This window comes from Hyperoodon ampullatus (genome assembly GCF_949752795.1).
Source record: "Hyperoodon ampullatus genome assembly, chromosome: 2".
Lineage (NCBI taxonomy): Eukaryota > Metazoa > Chordata > Mammalia > Artiodactyla > Ziphiidae > Hyperoodon > Hyperoodon ampullatus.
In genome coordinates, this window is record NC_136915.1 from 65,742,537 (window position 1) to 65,766,067 (window position 23,531).

General features: G+C 37.1%; 1 protein-coding gene across 1 annotated transcript in view; it reads right to left on the bottom strand.

Annotated features, from left to right (window-relative positions):
• Positions 1–23,531, bottom strand: part of ERICH3 (glutamate rich 3) — a gene marked incomplete at both ends in the record, with an annotated part of 118,997 nt that overhangs the window by 30,180 nt on the left and 65,286 nt on the right. The window contains 3 exon segments of the mRNA XM_079721119.1: positions 9,158–9,391; positions 14,393–14,694; positions 19,963–20,149. Of these exon segments, the coding sequence (XP_079577245.1) occupies positions 9,158–9,391; positions 14,393–14,694; positions 19,963–20,149 (723 nt within the window).

Consider the following 23,531-nt stretch of genomic DNA (forward strand, 5'->3'; position numbering starts at 1 on the left):
ATTATGCTAGTAATTAATCATACTAAAATTTTTAATATAGTTTAGTAGATTTGATACCCTTTCCCCACATAGTCCACATAATTTTCATGATAAAGAAAGACCTATGTAATCTGTGAGTCTATATAATTTTCAATACGAAGTCGCATTTAACTGAAAACCAATTATATTTGTTTATTTGTTGAAAGCCATTTCACTGGAAAACCTTTGTTAGTATCTATTTTGTTATAGAAGAAATTGAATAATCTTTTACTTGTTCAGCAAGAGCACTTATTTCATTATCATCTTGGATGTATCCACAGTATCCTCTATGCATAAAGTTTAAATTTTTATCTACTGTAACACCCGCCATACTGGTACACCCTGGTAGCTCGGTATGGTAAGAATATCTATGCATTTGCATAATACCTAGATACTTAATATTTTGAGATAATGCTTGTGTGTGTGTGTCTGTGTGCATGTGTGTGTGGGGGAGATCTGGCCTTTTTTATGGGTTCCTCAGAAGCAGACACTGAGATGAGGACTCATGTGCCGGTGATGTATTAAAAATATGCTCCAAGAGAAACTCTTCCGGGTGTGGGTAAAGCAGGGCAGGGAAGGGAAGAAGTCAATCAAGAGAGCTATTTCAAGCAACATCTCAGCCTCAGCCTGATCCCATGGGAACCTCTGAAGTCTAAATTATATTAGAATTTTTCTTCCCTTGAGGAAGGAGCTGGGCTTCCATACTCTGCTCCAGTCAGACATAGCTACAGGCCACCCTGGGGGGAACACGAACTCTTGGCACTCCCTTGCTCTTTGTGCCTGAGGGTGAAGCAAACCCAGTAGCCCAGGGCTGTCCTCTGAAGAAGACAGAGGATGCAGAAGCTGGAGATGGGCACACAGAATCGGCAAAAGAGATTCTAGGATATCTATGCAGTACACTGATGTGATGCTACAGATATGCAGTCTGGAAACTTACCAGAGCCAAAAATAGTTTAGTATTTATTACCCACAAAAACTTTTTAATGTCTCCAAGAAAGTAACACACACACTGACTCTGTAAGGAAGATGCACTGCCTTGGGCCAGAAAAATACAAACTTGCCTTTCATTTTTTTTAACCAAATAGACCTGTGTTTATAATTTTTTTATAGAATATATTTTTCAAATGAAATAGCCCACACTTACAAGCTGCTTAGCTTTCTTGTTTGCTCTTCTCTGTGTGCTCCTGATTCTTTTTTCTGTTTATGTTTTTTTCTGCTTGTCAGCTACCCAGATGGCTGTAGCAGCTGAGGCAGAGTTTAAGGGAAGAAATACCTGTCTTTACTCTTATCCTCTTCCCTCTAGCCCCAACGGCTCTCCATGACAGGGCTTAGCATTTTAAGTATAGTCACTGAGACATACTGAGTTCCCACAAAGATGTAAGAGATTCTACACAGCAGTAAAAAATAAACTCCAAAAAGCCTTTAAGCAACAGAACCGCTTAAGTACAATTCCATTTGTTCTTATCTTCCAGCTACCTTGACAGGCACCAGATGACCACTGTTTCTCAAAGGAATCACATACTTCAGCCACTCATTCTTTATCTCCATTGTATAAGATCTGGATGTGCTGTCTCTCAGTGGGGAACGTACAGATCAAGGACAGTCGTTCTCTATCTTATTTGTACTAGTTCAGAAACTTCAGGGACTATAATCTCCCCCTCTCTTAAGCATCTCACTTTTTAAAAAAAAAAAGAAAAACAACTCCCAGTGTGCTAGTGGTTTGTTTGTTCAGTAGTTTTCATTAATTGCACAATTAGCTAGGATACAATGTTATAATTGTTCTGCACATCCAAAAATATCCTTATCTACCATCTGAATGTTGACACCAGGACTCTCACTTTTAGTTCTGAGAGTTGTTCACATAATTTAAAAAATGAGTGCTCCTCTTTCTTTAGCAGCTTCTATTAATTGTATTATTTTATTTCAAAGGCTGAAACATGCTCTAGTTCAATGTTGAGTCAGTCCTTAAGAAAGATCAGGTGAATGAATGGCCGCTGAGTGGCAAGGCTACCTGACCTCCCATATAAACTCATTTCAGTTTTCAAATTTCTCTCTAACCTCCCTGTATAATTTCGTTTCACTCTCATTTCTCACTCTCATTTTCATACAGACACTGGGGCCAGGCTGTGCCTACAGAAAAGCTCAAAATGCTTTAGGGCCATGGAAAGGGATTTTCAACACTAATTTTATTTATTCTCTTAGAAATAAAGTTTTTATGTGAAAACTTTTATATAAAGGAACGTTTTATATAAAGGAATTTTAGGGTCGATATGTAAATTGTAATTTTTTTTTCATTAGGAGGGAAAACGTTGTCTTGGAGGCATGTTAGGAAACAGCTCTGTCTCCTACCAAATTCCATTTATCTCTCCAGTGCTCCCTCCAGGTACTGATGCTAAGAATCTGCCCTTGGTCTTCATGGTAGGGACCTGATCTGCACCCATTGCCTGAGTCTTTGGCCAAAGCCAATGTGTTTGGTGCCATGGTTCTACACCCTAAGCAGGATCTCTGACTTTTCTCTTTCCACATTCAATCAGTCTCCAATTCTTCACTGTTTACTCTTTTCATGTCATCATAAGTGTTCATTGATAACTATTCCTTCTTTTCCGTCACTACTATTTCACGCAACATGAGCTTGAGAGAAAATACTATGTTTTTCTGTAAGACAAACTTAGGTGTTCCAATCATGACTAAGCTACTCATTAGCTTTGACTTTGGTTATGCTACTTAACTTCTCTAAGGCACTGTTTTCTCGGCTGTAAAATGGGAATCAATTCCAATTATTGCTCTCCATAAATCATTGTAGAAATTACATGATAAAAATTAATCTCACCAAATCAAGTAATCATTGCTTTATGATTTTCAGTCTTCTTCTCTCTCTGATATCATACATGATACATATATTCTAATAAATTTCTTTCTTGTGATTTCACCCTGTATATCACATTAAGCATAGTAGTCACAGTTACCATTTATTGAGGAAAAAAATAGAACCTGATCATGATTATGCACCTACTCTGTACCAAGCACTGAGGTAAGCACTTTACAAACATCTCATTTAATCCCATGGAGTAGTTAGTTATCTTCTTTTCCTAGATCTAGAAAGTAAAGCCCATGGAAGTTAAATAATACCCAATGTCCATTAGCTATAAAGGAGCAAGTTTTGTAAAATACTTCTTTTGTAATGACCCACTGTATTAAAACCAAGACCACTCTACCTGCCAAAAGGCTTTCAAACAGAGGGCACCCACTGTCATGAACCCACTATTGCTTCTCTTAGCTAGATTTCCACTGTTACCACTCCAGGGTGACAAATGGAAAATAGTTTTACATATTCTACTATATATGTGTCAGTAATCTCCACTGTTTGCACTGCCTGCCTAGTCAATTTGATATACACCTGACCAAAGGTACTAACCACACACACACACACATCCATAGTCAGCACCAGTCCAGCAAATTCAGGATGAACTCTGCTCTCTCTCCTCGTAACTGAGGTCCTGAGTTGTCCTCCATCTTCCTAGCCACTTACAGAGATTCATTCATTCACTAAATGCACTTTGAGCACATTCTATGTGTCAGGCAATGTTCTGGTATTGAGGACACAATGGAGAAAAAAGTAGTCCAGGTCCCTGCTTCCATAGAGATTACACACTCTAGACAGACATTGCTTCCTTTGGCATGAGCACAATAAATCAACTACACATATTTATTAAGGTATTTGTTCATTCTCTTAACAGTGACCATGGGTAGCTCTCTCAGAAGCTGTTATACTCTTATTGTGATCCGTAGCTACGTAGTTTGTTTTGAACCAATGACAAGTCCTGACCTCAGTTTTCAATCATTCCTTCACCCACTAGCATGATGCATTGTTTTACTACAGTTTAAATTCATTATTTCCTCCCCTTATGTCCTGGTTTTAACTACTTTGTTTTTAGCTTACTAGCTTGAAGACCATATAGACATCATGATTTAAGTTCACAAACTCAAATATGGAAATTCAGTTAAAAATTTAGAGCACTCCAATAACACACCATGTATCCCAACCCAGTGGACCCCATACTACTCTGAGCTCTAACACAAATTATGTCTCTTTCCCATTCCTTGGTCCAAGGTTTCACAGAAAAATCTGCATAAGTGTCACAACAATTTTCTTCAAATTAGCCTTGACATATGAATTTTTATGTCCTACTATTCCTTATATTAACAGTTGTAGATTATACTCATGAGTTCACCAAAATCTGTTCATATTTATATTAGATACTGTGGTTTGGTCAATATTTTCATGTACAATAATACCTGATTAGACAAGTGCTTTGTATTCAATAAATATCATCAAATGAGTGTATGCTTAATGACAATAGAAGCAGAAATCATTGAATTCCATCCATGAACAGTAACTAGTCATTTGGTGTAAGGGAGAACATATGTCCTCATACTGGTAATTCATTAACAATTTACCAATGAGACAAATATATACATTACTTTGTATATATATATATATGTATATATATATATATATATATATATATATATATATATATATATATATATATATATATATATATATATATATAAAGTGAATGCAGATATAGCAGGAGGAGAAGAAGAAAGCTTAAACATTCCTCCTTATTTACCTTTAACTGGATTTTCTAAATACTTAAAATACTGAGAATATAATCAAATCATGTATCACATTTTGCTGCTTAAATCTTTTTACATTTGTCCATTAATCTAGTCAACCAGCCATGCATTTCACAAGATTTTATTGAGTACCTCAGTAGTGCCATCACTATGTACAGGGCAGAGAAATACCTCATAGGAAAGTATTTTATGTGAACTAAAAGATGATGCTGCATTTAAGTATTCACCTGAAAGCCATGACTTCCTACTTCAACAATCCAAAAGTGAAGATGAATTGAGTAATTCTTACAATTAAGAAAAATTAAAGTGTGACTAATCATGCAAAAAATCACAGACATAGATTCTAGCCAAAAGCTGCCTACAATCTTCCCCTAACCCTCTCTGGTCTGAGGAGGAGTCAAGTGACACTGAAGTCCACAGAGCGTGGTTTCATAGCATGTACAATTTCAACACAGAAGGAGCAGGCTTCCCTTATATGCATCTCTTCAAGCCCATAGTCAGGCCCAGAAAGGAAGAGTGAGATACTGGAAGTCAGTAAATCAAGTAAATAGAATATTTTTGTGATTCTGAGATTTTCAAAGTCTTTAAGGTCTACTTATTCAACAGACTGAAAAATAGCACAAGTAAAATACTATTTTTCTTACTAGAAAAAATTTCACTTTAATACTTATGTTCTTTTCTTTGTATTCTGGGAATAGATTCTCTCTCTCTCTCTCTCTCTCTCTCTCTCTCTCTCTCTCCCCTTTCCCCCATTCTCTTTCTCATAAGGAGCTACTTAGTCTCTATCTCTTACTCATAGGTACTATCATCCAAACTGTCCCTAAAAGTCTATTCTCAGCAACATGACACTTTTTCCCTCAACTTTATAACATTCATCTATGACAATATATTTTCAACTGGTGAATTAGCTCCTGGAGTTGCCAACACAAACACAGAGAAAAGGAAGCTGTCATTCTTTTTAAACTATGGGAAGTCTCACACATCATTCCTAAAGCAGGGCCTCTCTTAGTGGGCATGCAGTCCCTGGCACTCCATCACTTGCAGGCTGCTCAGCACAGTGTATTCATCAAGGCGGGCCGATGCAATTGCTCACTGGCAGTTTAAATGGGGCCGACTTGTCACAAGAGTGACAGCCTGGGCAATTGTTTGCCCTCTGGGAACAGGTGCAGGCAGGTTCAAATGAAACACATCCAAACACTAACAGCAAGATTCTTAATCATGTCAATAAAAAGGATGTACCAGTGTCTAGGATTCAGTGGTCACAATATGCCTCTTACACTTTTGAAGATGAAGTGCTGTCTGGCTTTTCAATAGATTGTTCCAAGGAATCTATCATGTCATTATCATTTTTAATGCACATTTCTTGTTTGCTGGATGAACTATCTTAATTCTGATACTCCTCATGCCAAAAAGCACGTTTTTGAATAACACAGGGTCAGGTTTTCAAAATAAAGGGATGAAAAATAAAGGAGCCTGGTGGTGGAGGAAAGAAACGGTAGTAAGCAATGAAATTTTACTTCAGAATAATGGCAAAGTTTCAATGTAAATACCGAGGATGCAAAGGAGCTCTTAAAAAGGATTATTTAATAACATCGTTATTGAAAAAACAAAATAAAATAGTTAGTTTAATTTTTGGCTCTTAAATTCCCAACATTGTGGACTAGATTTTATATGTTGATAGCTTTCATTACACATCTATTTAAAATATTATATGTTCTATATCTACATAATGCAGCTAACTCTATACAATGTTTTTAATAAAATTCCAGTAATAATCATATAGTACAAATGTAACTAGATATCATGGCATTAACAAAAGTATTTTAGTATTCTTGGTGTTAATCAAGTAACTGCTTAATATTCACAAAATATCTTTAGGAAATTACCTCTGTGAGGAATAACAAAGACAACATATAGTCCTAGCTTTTGTAGTATAATTAATTTGTGTGTTATTAAATTGTGTAATTAGTTTGAGGGGCAAAATTTAACACGCATGAAACAATGAGTGAAAAATGAACTACTGAACAATAGAGTTTCATAAAATAAAGAGCTCAGTGAAGGCTGCCGAAGTAGGAGAGTCTCATGGAAGAGGAAGTGGATGAACTGAAAATGATCAAAAGGCCTGGGAGTGGACTGGGGGAGTCCATCCAGGAAGGAGAGAGGTAAATTTGGGTAAAATTAGAAAATGTCCATTTTAATTTCCTCCGTTTAAAAGTAAATAAAACAAAAAACAGAGGCTAAAAAATAGGATAAGATGAAGAGCTCAAGGTAAATGCCTCTAAAATGTACATTTTTAAGGAAACAAAATCCTTTTATTGGGGGGACTTGCTTTAATTTTAGATAAGTGGATATTGGCTGATTTGGAGAAATGTTATATTGTTTTTTTGCAAAGTCCAGGCTCTGAATTTGTGTCTTGGCTCCACCAGTTTCTGGCTGTGTGAGGTGCTCAATCTCATCATTTCCACGTTTCTTTACTTGTGAAATGGAGATTAAAAGTACCTGCTTTTTGTTAAGGTTGTTTGAAGTAAACCAGATAATTCATGTAAAATACTTAGCAAAGCACTTAGCACAAAACAGTCTTAATGAACAGTACCTATAGGATACCTTTTTAAACATAAGATTCCAGTTATTTAAAGGCAAGTAGTATTCAGTGTTAATGTTGACCCATCACTATCAGTTATTCAATAATTACAAGTCTAAATGATTAAAGTCTTCCCTCGAAGTAAGATCCAAGTACTGCCTACATCCTTGTCTGCTTAAACAGAAAAAAGTACTCTATCTTGGAAAAAAATCCATTTGATCCCAAGAGAGCAAGTTGATCATGCAGTACAAAAATAATCCCCAGATTACCATATATTGAAATAATGTATTGACCCTTTGTGAAATCAATACTTGATAATTCACCACCATTATTGAAGAAATTAAAAACTGAGTCCTTCTTTGTTCTGAACCGGTTATATTTATATGCAAACACACTTTCAATCTTTTTCCAGGTCCAAGTCACTTATATAGTTTCTTTAAACTTTGATTCAGGTGACATCACTTTTCCATACAATTCTTAAACTTTTTCTATGTCATATAGGAGTATAAACTTTAATCCAATATTCACATTCAAAATGAGTGAAAAAAGCTATGTTTTGGCATGGCTAGAAACATAAAATGTAACTATTGAGAAATTAAAGAAAAGGCCTAATTTAAGACTCTACAAAAAATTTTCAATGCTAGATCAATAGTATAGAGTAGTTCTTTCAACTATAATAAAATGGTAGCAAAACTTGTTTTCAAATATATTGAAAGTTAAAATCACTCTAATTTTTCACATTGTGCTTCACTCTTTACTCTGTCAGGAAGTTCAGGATTAAATTTTTAGTTCAAGCATAGTCATGGTCTCATGTGCAGTTCCTAGTAAAATTATCTTCTTTCTTACTCTAAATAATTTCTGTTCTTTATTTTATTGCCTTGTATATGTCTGCATGAAATTTTAGAATAGGTTTGATTGAATTCGTTCTTGAACAGAACTACAAACTAAATATTTGTGATTACTTTATTACTTAATTTACTCTTATTTTGTATAATCCCTATGTATTCCTTGAATTCAAAATTTTGAGATCTTATACAGAAAAAAATTTGAGAGGTGAAAAGGATGGGAAAAATTGACAGCAATTCAAAAAGTCATCATAATGTTACCTCATTCTCTAGTCTAAAGCAAACTACAAAGACATACACATACTTAAATATAAGACAGGGTAATTATTATCACTGATAAATGCCCAGAATGTAACAGGGAATATATTTTATTTACTAAGACCCACATAGCCTTGGCCAAACCCTTTCATGGGACAAAGCCAGAAATGTTTTCCTTCTTTGGACATTATTTTGGTAATTTAAGGTGTTTAAAAAGGTCTTAAAAATTTAAGATATGCCTCAGACAGTGAGGGTTTCTTTATCTACCTGAAAAGCTCTGTATTTTCCCTGTGAACATTCAGAGTCATTTTAGGTTTGAAGTCTATAAGGGGGAAGCTTTTTCAAGAGCAATGATCCTTCCATAAACTAATATGCCAGCATCTGCGTTCAAGGTAAGTTAAGAAAAAAAAATGAACATAAGGGAGGAATTTTCAACTTTTCCTTTAATTGAATGGGAGCTACTTTTCATTTTTCCAAAGCCACAAAAATGGTGTATATGTGTGTGTATATAAGAGGAGATAGTTTGAGATGAAAAAAAGGTAGTAACTTTCTACATAAACAGAAGATGTGTCACTACAAGCTTCACCTGACACCCTGATGAAAAATCCCAGCAAACTAAAGAAAGAGAAAGAATTGAAGAATGACCCCATAATTTGGATATCTATGGAAGAGGGGTTGATCAGCATCCTCCGGTTAGGGAACCAGGTTCTGGACAGTCTCTTAAAGAGGATTATCTCATTAAATATAAGGAAAAGAAAAGTAGTGAGTACACTTGGTAAACAGCCTATGTCAAATGATAAGCTAACCAACTTGCCATGTTTATCCTCTTCCAATTCACTCTCAGAGCATCCATCAACCTCATCTTTCACATTGTCATCAGCATCTGACGTCTTCCACAATGAGGTTTCACTCTCTTTTTCAGGGTCTAAAAGATCTTTTTCATCATCTGAGGGTGACTTTGGCATTCCATTCATTGGATCATCAGCCTGTCCTTCATTAGCTTTCTCATCTTGTTTCTCCTCATCTGCTTCGAAATCTTCTTCATATTCTGAGAAAAGAAAAGCTCCACTATGAGAATGAAAATAGAATCCCTAATACTTAACCAATTTCACTTTAATGAGAACTTTGACTCCATTATCCTCTCCTCTCTGGGCCTTTCTTCACTTCTTTTTCACACAGTTAGTGAACATGGAAAACTAATTGCAAATGATCAAAGATTGCAATCAGTTACATATATAAGAGCAGTAAAGAAATGAAGCTCCAAATGACAAGCCTGAAACCTAATAAAAGTTCATTTACAAATGGACATCATCATCTACAATAACCAAAATGGACAAGAGAAGAACTTGATAGAAAACAATAAATTAGAAATAAATTAAAAATGAAAAGAACAGGATTATAATAATGAAAGTTAATTTGGAGACCCAGTGAAGCCATATTTTATAGGAAGAATGTTCAAAATATTTGGATATCAAGTTAATGAATAGTGAAGTGGAAAAAATTCAATTAATCAAGTCCAAAGGCCCTGAGAAGTAACACTGTAAATAGCACATTCTTTGAGAGACCCAAATGGACATCAAGAAAAAGCATTATGAAGGATTCTGTACCTGGGCCAGAACTGAAATCATATGCACTATTCATCCCTACGATCAATAAAAAAATTACATTCCAAGGATAAAAATTCTTATAAAATAGAATATCCCTGTCACAGTCATGAATTTGCTTCATTTCTTCAGAAGTGTAACACATCTGTAGCAGAAAAAGGAAACTGTCACATCATATAAATGCCATCTGTCCCTTGTGGTTATAATTTTTCACCTTTCATATTTAATTGTTCCCCTTTTTCTTCCACCAAAAACTAAAAATCTTGAAGTGACAACATGCCAAGGATAGAGAGCAAAAGGATTTCATGCAGAACCAATTAAGCAAATAAACAATTAGCTCTTAAAATAAAAATTACAGGAAAAATAAAGTTTTCCCTATTTTGTGTGTTTTAGTTATTAGATAGTCTGTTTTCTTCTCCAGTAGTGGGGGCCTTTCGGGTAATTACTTGAGAGCTGTCCACTCTGCCAGAATGAAGGAAACTTAATTTAGAAATGCATGCCCTGTGCATATGAAGAAAGGTCTGTTGATGCAGAGAAGGTATGAGGGCGATGCGAGAAGAAAAGTGAGATCAGAAACTGTAACGAAAAAAGGCAAACAAAGGGAACTCATCACGAGAAAGTTTTCATGAAAGAGATTTAATATGGAGAAAGAGAAATGTGAATCAGTAGAACAAAATTATAAAACAAGCAAGAAGTTGAAAAAATTAGTTTATATTGCATAATGGAAACAGGACATACTAATAAAAACAAACATTTTGATTCAAATATTTCAGGCCAAGTAATGGGATAGTTTCTCACTTGGTTTAGTCAGCTGTCAATCAATAAGACTTTATTGGGACCCTTCTGTTTGAAAGAGGCTAAAATTGCAAGATAAAAGACATTACAGTAACACAACCCCTGCTTATCAAGGAATCTCCAATTTTTGTTGAGGAAATAAGACGTAGGTACACAAGAAATATTGTACTCACGTTAGAATGGTTTTTATACATGACCCTCAGTAATGTTAGTTTTAACACTATTGGACTCAATTGCTGTAGATTTTTATATAGGACTCATGATTAATTATGTGAAATAGTGTCAAATAAGTGGAATAGAGTCAAACAAGTGTGGAAAGTCATTTGGAGATTGTGGAAGACTTCCTAGGAGTGGTTGAAGTTAGCCACAGAATACATACACACAGAGAAACACATTAGAAACAAGAGATATTTGCCGCTGGTCACAAGGTAAGCAGGGGCCAGACAGTACATGAGTAAATTGCTGCAAGTCCATCAACAGTATTACAGCATGGTGAAATATGAGGGTTCTGGAGTCAGGCTGTCATGTGTCCAAGTACTAGTTAAAACACAGCTGTGTGACCTGTCAATTTGCTTAACATCTTTAAGCTTCAGTTTCTTCACCTATGATATGGGTGGTACCCGCCTCACAACGTTATGGGGACTATTAAAAGCAATAATCCCTAAAATATGCTTAGTATAGTGCCAAGGACAGTAGGCTCCTAATAAATGTTAGAGATTAGTAGTAATCATGATTGATTGGGGGTGGAGAGAGTTGGTCATAGAAATCACACACAATATGTGCTTTATTGACAACAATACACTTTAATGGAGGCACCTGATTAAAATCAGAGTCGTACGAGTGTCCACAATTAGGACACAATTGCAGTTATATTATTGGAGCAGACCATAAAATTGAAGGACCACATAGTGAACCACAAGAACAATCCCTGAATCCTATTTGGCAGGAGCTTCAGTGTTTTCTCTCAAAACAGGAAATTCAAGGCTGCCCTGGCTTTGTTCTATCATCACATTTAAATATTAGGCTTCTATTAACCAGGAACACCATTAGCATCACAGCTCAAAGCACACCTCCTTTGTCTCATCTACTCATGTTTTCAGTATGAATGAACTAGTGGCATGCTTTCTGTATCCCTTTTCATAATTTCTTCTGTTTCCCCATCTCATCTTTCTTCTTCCAGAGAATGTAATTAGCTTGTTGTTTACCATCCCCACTAATGAGGAAGCAAGTCAACGTGAGGTCAACATCAATCCCTCTGCAGCTCTCCCTGGCTGACCTCCACACAGGCTTCTTGCTGCCCTGACCATCAGCGGCTGTTCTACAGAGAGCTAAAGCCTTGCTCCACTGTTTCTTCTTTTTTTAAATGGAAATGGGCATTTAAAGTCCATTAAGGAGCCAACACAGAAGAAAGATCTTGGGAAAAGCTGTTTTATTGTCATAAAGCATGCTACTCATAGCACGGGCCATGTTAGTTTAAGAAAAAAAAAATACAGAAATTGAACATGGCCTAAATAAACATACCTGTATGTTGTGAAAGTTAAAACACGAAAACACATCTCATTTGTTAATTTTTCTGCTGTTGCTATTGTTATCTACAGATATTTTAAAATTTTCAGTTTAAGATAAGAATAAAGACTAGAAAGGATCATGGAGAGAGGTAAGCTGGGTCAAAGTGTTAGGAGTGAAATCTTTTTTAGATAGTCACATTATTTCAGTAATAAACAGATATAAAGTCCAATGCTGTAACAACTCTGTAATTATTTTCTTGGATTTCTGAAACTGTTGGGCAGCAACTAGAGAAGGTGGGGAAGAAGAGACCTAGGAGATGCCCCTTTCCTGATACCAGCCCTTCCACACTCATCCCAGCCAATGACTAGTGCTCCTCTAATCCAGGCTTTGTCTCCTGGGTGCAAGAGGGACTCTCAGGCAGCTCCCCTTTTCTGATTCTTTGGACATATCACCCACAACCAGGTAACATCAAGGATAGCTTGTACAGAAGAGGAGGTCACATGTACAGTGTTTGAAAGTTTGGGCTTTGGAATTAGACAAGGCTTAGTATTAAAGGGTAGCAGAGTATGCCACCCCAAACTATGCCACTTGGGCATAAGTTTTATTTTGAGCTGAAGGCAATTGAGAAGTAGTAAATAGAAGAGAAGCTCTCTGCCCTCCCCCCATTACCCTAAAAGCAGGACATAAATTTTTGAAGGTGTCTCCCCTCCCCTCTCTCCCAGGAAGGACAAAAGTTAATCATAGGAGACAATTCTGATCCTTAGCAGCCCAGAGATGGCACCAGAGGAATCAACATAACAAACTTCACTAGAACTAGCCCTTATCTACCATTAGTTTCCACATAATATTTGCCTTCCCACAATTTGTTGCCCCTGGAAGCTCAATGTCCTTTTCCTTTGCCTTGTCACTTCTTGAAAAAAATGTATTTTTCTTTTATTAAGATGGCATATAAGCCCAAGTTCTAACCACCTCTTTGAGTTACTCAGCTGAGTGCTCCCATACATATGCACGATGCACCTGCGAATAAACTTTTGCTTGTTTTCCCTTTTTAATCTCTTTTGTCAGTTTCATTTACAAGGATACATTTAATGAACCTAAGATGGGCAGAGGGAAAAGTTTTTCCTTTCCTACAGTATGAAACTTAGTTCTGCTACTTTCTCTCTGTATGTCTGAGCCTCATTTTCTTAAAATGGAGAGAGTAATAATATCTACTACATCAAAAGGTGAGGGTATGTATATATATAAGGTAAGGATATATATATATATATATATATATATATATGAGTGTGTGTATGCGGTTAGAGGGGGGAAAGAAACAAGGAGAAAGAGGCAGAGGAGAAGGATGAGGAGGAAGAAGATGAAGAAGAAGGAGAGGAGAGTGAGGAAAAGGGAGGGGAAGGGACAGGAGGGGAGGGAAGGGAAGAACAAGAAAACAAGAAATGCAGACAAGTTCCAGGACCCCAGACCTACATCAAATGTTTTCAGTTATGGAATACTCTATCACTATATAATCATATAGGTTGTTCCTACCTGATGCCAAAGCATCAGTTTCACCAAAGCAAGTACATCGAATACTGAAAAAAAAAACAGGCAAAATTCTGTTTGGTGAAATGGTCTCTCCCTGCATAAGTGAACAGAGCCTCTGGCTCACTCAGTCGCAAACTCTCCTTTCCCGCCTCCCCCTCCAAGCATCTCCAACCCCCTGGAGTGAGGCTGCCCTCCTCTAAGACAGGCCACACAGAACTCCTTGCAAAACAGTTGATAAGGTGGTCAGGGATTCCTCACCTGCAACACAGTTGCCTGAAGATCGAAACTGAGTAACAACATTTAATGGATATTTTTGCAAATTTTTATAATCACATTGTAAAGTCTTTTTTTTTTTTTTTTTTTGCGGTACGTGGGCTTCTCACTGTTGTGGCCTCTCCCGTTGCAGAGCACAGGCTCCGGACGCGCAGGCTCAGTGGCCATGGCTCACGGGCCCAGCCGCTCCGCGGCATGTGGGATCTTCCCGGACCGGGGCACGAACCCGTGTCCCCTGCATCAGCAGGCGGACTCTCAACCACTGCACCACCAGGGAAGTCCACATTGTAAAGTCTTAAAACGACCATGCAACAGCAAAAGAACCCAGTGTTACTCATTACCATATTTAAATATGTTTTCTTGGTCATCTTCCCAGACTTCTTGTCCTGGCTTTTCTTTACGTTCCATTTCTTCGACAGCAGTTCTCACTTCGCCGATCCCTGTATGTAGTTCTTGAGCTGAAAAAATGGCTGAAGCTGAGGTTTTGCTCCCCTCCATATCTCTCCTTCTTGGTATCAGGTACTCTCTATCCTTCCTCAGTTTCCCCTCACCCTTCATCAATCCCTCTCTTCTCTCAATACTCTTTTCTTTCCTAGGTTTTGGTGAAGTTGTTTTTTTGTCAAGGCCCATTGCAATAATGCACCTAGGAAAAATATTAACATAAAGTGTTGATTAACCTTTATATATAGCACAATGGAACTGCAAAGATCTTTAAATCACTTCTCTTATTCCAGTAACAAATGTTACAAGAAACATATTTATCATAGTACACAGAGTTAATTAAAATAAACTACTTTCTCCTTATTAATACCAAAATCTTGTAAATAAACACAATTCTTAATAGTTTTACCCACAGTAATTACACAAGAAAAGAAAGCAACTTACCAACAATGAATTATAGTCTCAAACTAAACTTTGCGCCTTAAAGTATATATTTGGCTTTATAACAGAGATAGATAGATAGATAGGTAATTTAAGTCCTCATATTAGAATTATGTGATAAAAGAACATTCAGGTTTATCAATAAAAGGAAGCTGAGATAAAATTATCAGAAGAAAGATGTCATTCGGTCTTTGATAATTTATTATTCCAACAAGACAACAACAAAAAGACTTACATACAAAACTGACTCTAACTAATTATGATTGATTTTTTAAGAAACACAATCAGTTAAATATTTTTGTGCCCTTTAAATAAACACTTCAGGAGCCTGAATGCTTATTTTAACAGAACTGCCATTATTGCTTTTAGAATGGCCCTTTGAAACCTGTACCACAGTCTTTTGGTGATTTTTCCTGGCAATAAGCTTTTGTTTTGGAAAATGGCAATAATCTATAGAGGTCATAAAGTCATTCTAAGTCAAATCTGGTGAGCCAGCAAATGATCTGAATGTTTTAAGACATTAAAAAATATTTTAAAAAATCAGTTATAACAAAAGTAACATTAGTAAATTCTTCTATAGCTTTTATCCTATCTCTCGAGTTAATATCAAAATAGGAATTCCAATAACTATAATACATACATTAATAAAAATAATGACTATGATAACAACAAGAGCATCCAGCACTCCTTCTGTGCCAACCTCTTTACTGGGTACTTTATATACATGGTCTTATATGATATATTCCCTTACAGACCAATAACTTAAGAACTATCGTCATCACTTTCCAAATGAGGAAACTGAAGCTTCAAGGATTCCATGACTTGCCCAAGTTCACCCAGCAGGTCAGTGATAAAGCTGGCTTTCAGCTCAGGACCATTAGACTCCATCACCTCCCACTGAAGTACACCCATATTAGTAGATTACAGATATAGCTTTCTCTGATGACTAGTTACACAGACAAATGTTACACTGCTGGCCTTATCACCAGGGCAAGTACTCACAGTCTCCTCACAAAGACTAACAGAATGTGGAGAAGTTTTCACCAAGGCCTAGAGACAATCCCTGACCTGAAAGAGATGCCTGGCAGCTACCAGTCTCCCCACTCCTCCTCTAGAACTTCACATATCCCCTTCTCTCCATGTCACACAACTACTGGGGAACTGGGTCAATTAGAGTGGGGTCAGAATGCAGTCAAGACTTTCCAGTCCAGGAAGAATAGAAACAATACGTAAAATCTGAAAATTGCCTCTACGTGAATCAAGCCCAATGGCAATTTCTTAAACTGAAGATATCACTGAATTTCAGCCATCCCTAGACTAGCAATAGCATAGGAATTGATTTTAATTCATTCTCCCAACAAGTAAATATGAGAACTTAGTTATATCACTTATCCTTTCACTATCTCCCCATAAAATAAAGCTAAAAGGATATGCACTCAAAGTAACTATCAGGCTGTGAAAAATGGGATAATCAGAACATATTTACCTCAGCCATATTAAGCATGATAAATTATTTCTTGACTATAATGATGATATACGTAGCACACTGCTTTCCTTGGAATAAAGGTGTCATGAATCTTCAGAGACTATGTTACTAGCATTTCTTCTGTTCAAGCTATTCTTCCCTTATCAATGGCAACACCAAATATATTGATTTGGAGCCTCTGATATGCTGTTACTTTTAGTTTATGTTCTGACTGTGTAGAGGCTTTGATGCCTCCCTACTGCATGCACAGACTTTTTATTGCCCATCTGCTTAAGGGAATTAGGCAAACAAAGTGGGTAACATCTGTGCTTTCCTCGTCACTGACTACCTATTTGACTTCTGAGTATAATTTGAGGTGTTGATTCTTATTACTAAAGCTCAAAGCAGTCTGCATTCTCTTGGTTAGGCAATTCTTTTTCCTGTGTTTCACTTAAGCAACTGAAAGTAACTACCATGACTCTTCAAAGAGTTCCCATGATTGAGGGATGGACACAAGTGTGGAACCTCCATACTTTGGAAGTGAACACTGCTAAGCTTTTCTTGTTTTCTAAGGACCTTAAACAGGCAGCTCCAAAAATTTCTAAATCCTTCCTCTTTAAGAGAGAGAAGAGGTGTGAAAGAGTCATCTAGCAAGTGGGACAGTGAATGGTCTAGGGCAATGTAGCAGGAATGCCTAGGTATATTTAGGACCTACCTGAGGTTGCTTTTCTGTTCCAAGTCAAATATGTGTTCTCCATATATGTGGGCAAGTCATTTGTGAGCAAGACATTTGTTTAACTCCCAGGAAAGCTAATGAGTTTGTATACAACCATCCATGTGTGAACACATTGCACTCTTTGGGAACTGCTGTATAAATCCAAGCTATAAAATGTTTGGTCCTAAACACTTTCTATCGAGGTTTAATAATCAGTGCCAAAATCTGATGGATGGCATCTACTCTCCTTTCAACACTTAACTAGCTTCTGTACAATTCTTTATATGATTTCACTTGGTTCTCTCTAGCTTCTTTCTTTGAAGTTTTCAAATAATAATAACAAAATGGTTGTGATGTTTAAGAGTAAGTTCTATTACCCTCAACTAAAATGCACAGTTCTCATAAGACACTGGTTTTCAATTTTTTCTTAGCTTCATAATCAGCTGAGGTTAAGGCTCCACTCACTCTTTGACTGGAAAATAGAAATAATCAGCAGAGAACTTCCAGCTGATCCCAACACAGCCACCAACTTGAATCTCTCTCTGCCCTATATGCCATCTTTCTTCCTGTTACTACAGAAGAATGCTTCCTCTCATCTAAGGCTAACTCCTCCATTTGAGCCCTATATCCCATCTCCTCTAGTCTACTCAAGCACTTTGCCCCAGCGATTTCTCTCTCTATGTCACACCTGATCAATGTGTTTTTCCCCCCCTAGGGTACCAACCCTATCTATCAGCTTATAACCATATTATAATATCTCCCATCTTAAAAAATAATAAGCCCCCTTGGGCCCCTACATCCTCCCTCCTGGCTGCCACCTAATTTCCATCCTTTAGAGCAAAACTCTTTAATAAGAGCTATGTATCACCTCTGGCTTTAGTTCTTCTCCAATTATTTCTTAAACCCACGCCAAACAAGCCTGCATTCCTACCACCCCACAATAGCAACTTGTGCCAGAATCACCAATAACCAGCACATTACCAAATAATCACGCTCAAGCCTGAATTTTCATTTTGCTTCACCTACCCACACATTCAACCCAGTTGATTATGCCTTATTCTTGATACATTTTGTTCATTTCCAGGACATTGCTTTCTCTGGGTTCTCTGTCTAATCACTGGCCTTCCTTCCTAGGTTTTTCCTGGTTCCTCTTTATCGTCCTCACCTTTGAACTAAAGTGACCAGAGCTTATCACTCAGGCATCTTCTCTTACTGCATTCTATTCTTAAGCAGTCTCATCCCATCTTATGACTCTAAATGCCATCCATATGTAAACAATCCTCAAATTTATATATCTCCAGCCTGGACTTCTCACCAGACCCCAGATTCACAGATCCAACTGCCTACTCAACATTTCTACTTGCATATCTCATAGATGTCTCCAACTCAGGGTGTCCAAAACCAAAATCCCCTCCTTCCACTCCCAAAGCTGCATCTTCCACAGTCTTCCCCATGTTAACTGGGCATCTTTCCCGTTGTTCAGGTTAAAAACTTTTCAATCATCTCTGACTCTGCTCTTTATCTCATGCCTTACATCCAATCCATCAATAAATCCTGTAAACCCTACCTTCAAAATACATCTAGAACCTAATCACTTGTAACTCTTCCTACCACTCTCTCCTCTGGATTAAAGTAGTTTCCACTCTTCCCTCCACCCTCCCTATTTTATTTTTCCCATAGGAGCTACTATCAGATCATGACAGACCATTGCTCTAAACCTACCTGAGAGGCTTCCCATCCCTCTCAGAATAAAAGTCAAAGTCTTTGCAATGACCATAGGACTCTATGTGACTTGACTCCACTGTCTCTCTGACAGTGACATCATCTATCACTCTCCCTTTCTCACTTTTGCTCTGATCACACTAGTTTACATACACTAAGCATAATCCTGTCTCACACCCTTGGTATATGCTTTTCCTCTACCTAAAAACCTATTTGAAAAAGGAGACTTTTTTTCTGGTTTCTCCTCAAAAGACATCAGAGTGGCCTTTACTGACCATCCTACATAAAATAATACTGCTTTCTGACACTTGGCCCTCCTCATTCCTTATATCTCCCTTACCCTGCTTTGCATTCATCACGTTTATTACCATCTAATATACATTAATTTGTTGGTGTATTATTGGTATATTGGCATGGGTTTATTGGTATATTATTTTCACTTCCCCTGTCAGAAGGCGCTCTATGGGTCAGGTTCTATGGTTGGTTCATTGCCATGTTCTAGCTTGGCACAGAGTCAATTCTCCATGAGTGCTTTCAGGAAAAAATTAAGCAAAGCCTGCAAGAAGATCTCCTGACTACAAACAGAATGTCCAATATGAAAACTAATGAACAATAGTCAAAACTGACATTTTATCATGTATTTTTTTATGTCTGAGATTGAAATTTGGGTCATGAGAGTGATCACGGGGCTACACGATAATGCAGGCACACCTCTATTATGCAAAACCTATAATATGCAACTATATAAGCCGGATGCTTGACACATGCTCTGGAGCTCAGCCCAAAATAAATTACTATGAGGAATGAGGGGGGGAAAGCCTCTCTCCTTCCCTTTAGAGACAGAACTTAAAGCATTACAAGGAAAAGAAGAGGTAGAAAAGAAACAGAATTTGAAACACTGCCAGCTTTTATGCCCACTATATAATACATCTGGAAATCTACTTTATATCTTATAATTTTAAATACAACACACAGGATTATGATAAACATCCTTTAACTTAGATATTTTAGGCTCATCTACATTGATATGATTCTTAACAAATTGTGCTGAGAAATACATCAGTAAAAGCATACAAAGAAAAATGTAGCAAAACTTGCCCTCTACCAAAGGACATTTGTTTCCATACTTGTAGCAAGGAGATGATCTCTCGACACACACAAACCCAAAGTAGCCTCGTTTGCCTCCAAGTCTGGAACCTTTTCGATGCTTATATTCGCAGCAGGAACTTAACCTGTTCACCTGTATCCCGTTCAGGAAAAAGGTGAGACTGAAGGGGAAACCGTAGTGCCTTTTGGAAATAAACTGAAAGGTCTCTGGAATTGAAAAAGGAAATACATTAGTGAAAGCAACTGACTTTGAACTAACATGTTTTAAATAACATTTTTCTGTTATTTAAGTACAGTATTATTTTCTAGATCTCCTTTTTAACTTGAGGACAATTTTTTAACCACAAAAACACATTCTATTACTTATATATATAATAAATACTCCAAAGCATTATAAAACTCTTTGACTTGTAATAAAATAATAAAACCTAAAATTATATGAGCATTTAATATGGCCAGGCATTATGCCTAATTACCTTGGGTGTGTTATTTCTCAACAACCATATGAAGTGGAAATATTACTATCATTTGTTTCCATAATGTAGAAATTTAGGTTTAGAGCTCAGTAATTCAGCCAAAATCATACAGTAAGAGGGAGAGTTAGTGTTTGAATCCAAACATCTCTCTAGATTCCACGCCTCTATCTTGCTATGTTATCTAGCAATAAAGTACATAACAAAAGGCTGTTGTAAGCTCAGTAATGCTTTTATATGACTATTTTTTTACTCAGTAATGCTTTTAAATAAATTTTTATCTTTAGTTGTGACTTGAAACATCCTGATACATGTATGGATGAGGCAGAATTATTCCATCTTCAATCCATTCTCAGTTCTGCCTAGATTTGAGACCACTTCTTGGTCCCCAACCCACCCAAAAGTCTCACCAATAAATTAAGAGCCACTGCTTGCAATTAACAATTTTTAATCATTTCAAGTCTCTATAATGCTTTTTGAAGAAGTCTCACCCTATATATCCCAAAACCCAATTCTGAGAAACTCTATGCTACAGAGTGACTCAGAAACCTGCTTCTCATGACACTTCTAATGTTACTTCCTACAATAAGCCTCTCTGGACTCTTCCACTTCTACCAATAATAGGCTTGATAATTTTTGCCTCTCTTTTGCAATATTTCCTATTGTTACACTTATTATTAAAATATGGTTACACCAGTGGTTCTCAAGTTTTAGTGTGCATCAGAATCACCTGAAAAGCTTATGAAAACATAGATTTCTGGGCCTCATCCCAGAGTTTCTGATTCCACAGGGCACAAGAATTTGCATTTCTATCAAGTTGCCAGGTGATGCTTATGCTGCTGGTCCAGGGACCACACTTTGAGAACCTTGATCTAGATGTTTGCTGTCCTGCATGTTTGTGAAATCCATGAGAGTTTAAATTTCATTTCCCCAGATCACAGGACAATGGCACAGGAAGCCTCCAATAAATAATTCGTGAATCATTATTTTAACTCATTCTTTCATATTCATCTAGAAATACTTTGTATATACCATATTATGCCCCTAAAAATTCTAAATCAGATGCAACTTATACTAAAGAATAGACTTATTAAAAAAGTAATTCCATCACTTATACCTTAGTATTTGTGATGTGAAATTAAACAAAATAGGAAAGAGAACATTGGCAAGTTAGTGTCTGGAGAAACTAAGATACAATAGATATCAAAATCCACTGGTCTTTATATATGGACTTTTTAAGTGGTAACTAGAAAGCTAGTTTGACTGCTCTTATTACAGAAACTTGAATGAGACATTCATGTAATATGATCCATTCTGCTGCAGCATCACACCCCTTAACTCCCTAAGGACCCAGCCCAGGAAGAGAGTAGAGTCAAGGAAATGCTGAGAATGGGCACAGGAGATCAACTCTTGGACATGACTGCCCTTCTATTTGGTACCCACATGGTTGGAGAGCACATCCATATATTAGTTCATTTCTTCCATTGTTTTTCAAACTTATTGAACAGAAATTGACACCCTCTACCTTTGGTCCCTTGTTACTTATTTTATAAGTAATTTTAAATTTATATTAATTATAAATTTATAATTTTATATTTTAAGATTTAGTGACACTTCCCAACCATGACTTCATGGTTTCTACATGGAATAGTGGAAAGATTATAGACCAGAAATCAGAAGATTTTGGTCCATGTCCCAGTTCTTCACTTATTAGTTGAGTGTGCCTTGATGAGACATTGAACTTTGTTGCATTTCAGAATTTTCATCTATAAAATGAGGATGGCAGGGGGAGTGGGTGAGGAAGTGGAGTGGAGGGGGTGACCCAGTTTTCCCACTTCACAGAGCAGTCTTAAATATTATAATGGGCGCTATTAGAAAGCATCCTATAATATTTGTAAAATGTAGTTATTCATTGTTGACTGACAGTGGTAGCACTGTTTTAGGTACTAAAGAGACATAAAAATACTGAAGAAATATCAAACTTGTTCTCCTCCCTTAAGAAGTTATAATTTAGCAGGAGAGACAAAAATCAATGTACCAGACTTCTAGAGTAAGGTCACCAAATCCTCTTCCCTTAAAATTTTGTCTCTGAAAATGGACCAAAGACTTAGAACAAACTGAGCAGCAGTTTTTCATGAAAAAGTACTGAACTTTTGGTAGGAACAGTGGGAATCTGTGGCATTCTTGCCTAGGGCTGCTCCCATTGCCCTCTCCTGCCACTGCAGTTCTAGAAGGGAAGGGCAGGCCATAGGTAACCAGCAGCTTCACTGTCAGTAGAGGCCGACTTGATTTAGAGCAGAAGACAAAAAAAAAAAAACCTTGGTCAGTGGCATTACTAGTAATAAGTGGCAATCTCAGAGCAAACTGACAGGGAAGGTCAGAGGTTCTGCTAGCCTGAGACTGTAGTTCTAATTAGGGCAAGCAACAGGTCAGTGGACTAGCCAGAAATTTAACACGGAGATACAGGCAATAAGGCAGTCATAGACACATTCAATAAGCTTTCTGCACATCTCCAGCTAACTAGAAGCAGCATGGATTGGAGTTGGCCCAACTTATTCACACATCCCTGTCCTATTGCAAGCTTGCACCTGTGTACAAAGGAAACATTAGATCCTGGTGGAAAGTAAAAGTTGGAATGGACTTGAAAACTGCCTGAACTTTGAATGTACTCCTGAGCCCACTATAGTGTGTTGAATATTGCCCTCCAAAAATTCATGACCACCCAGAACTTCAGAATGTGACCTTATTTTGAAATAGGGTCTTTGTAGATATAATCAGGGAAGGATCAAGATGAGGTTATCCAGGATTTGTTTTGTCCTAAATCCAATGACTGATATCCTTATAGGAAGAGGAGAGGATACACACACAGATACACAGAGAAGAATAACATGGGAGGATAAGCACAGGTTGAAGTGATGGAGCTACATGCCATGAAACACCAAGGATTGCTGGGAATCACCTGAAGTTGGAAGAGGCAAGGAAAGATTCTCCCCTTCAGCTTTCAGAGGAAGCATGGCCCTGCTAAGACCTTAATTTTAGACTTCTGGCCTCCAGAACGTAAGATGATAAATTTCTGTTGTTTTAAGCCACCAAATTTGGGGACGTTTGTTATGTCA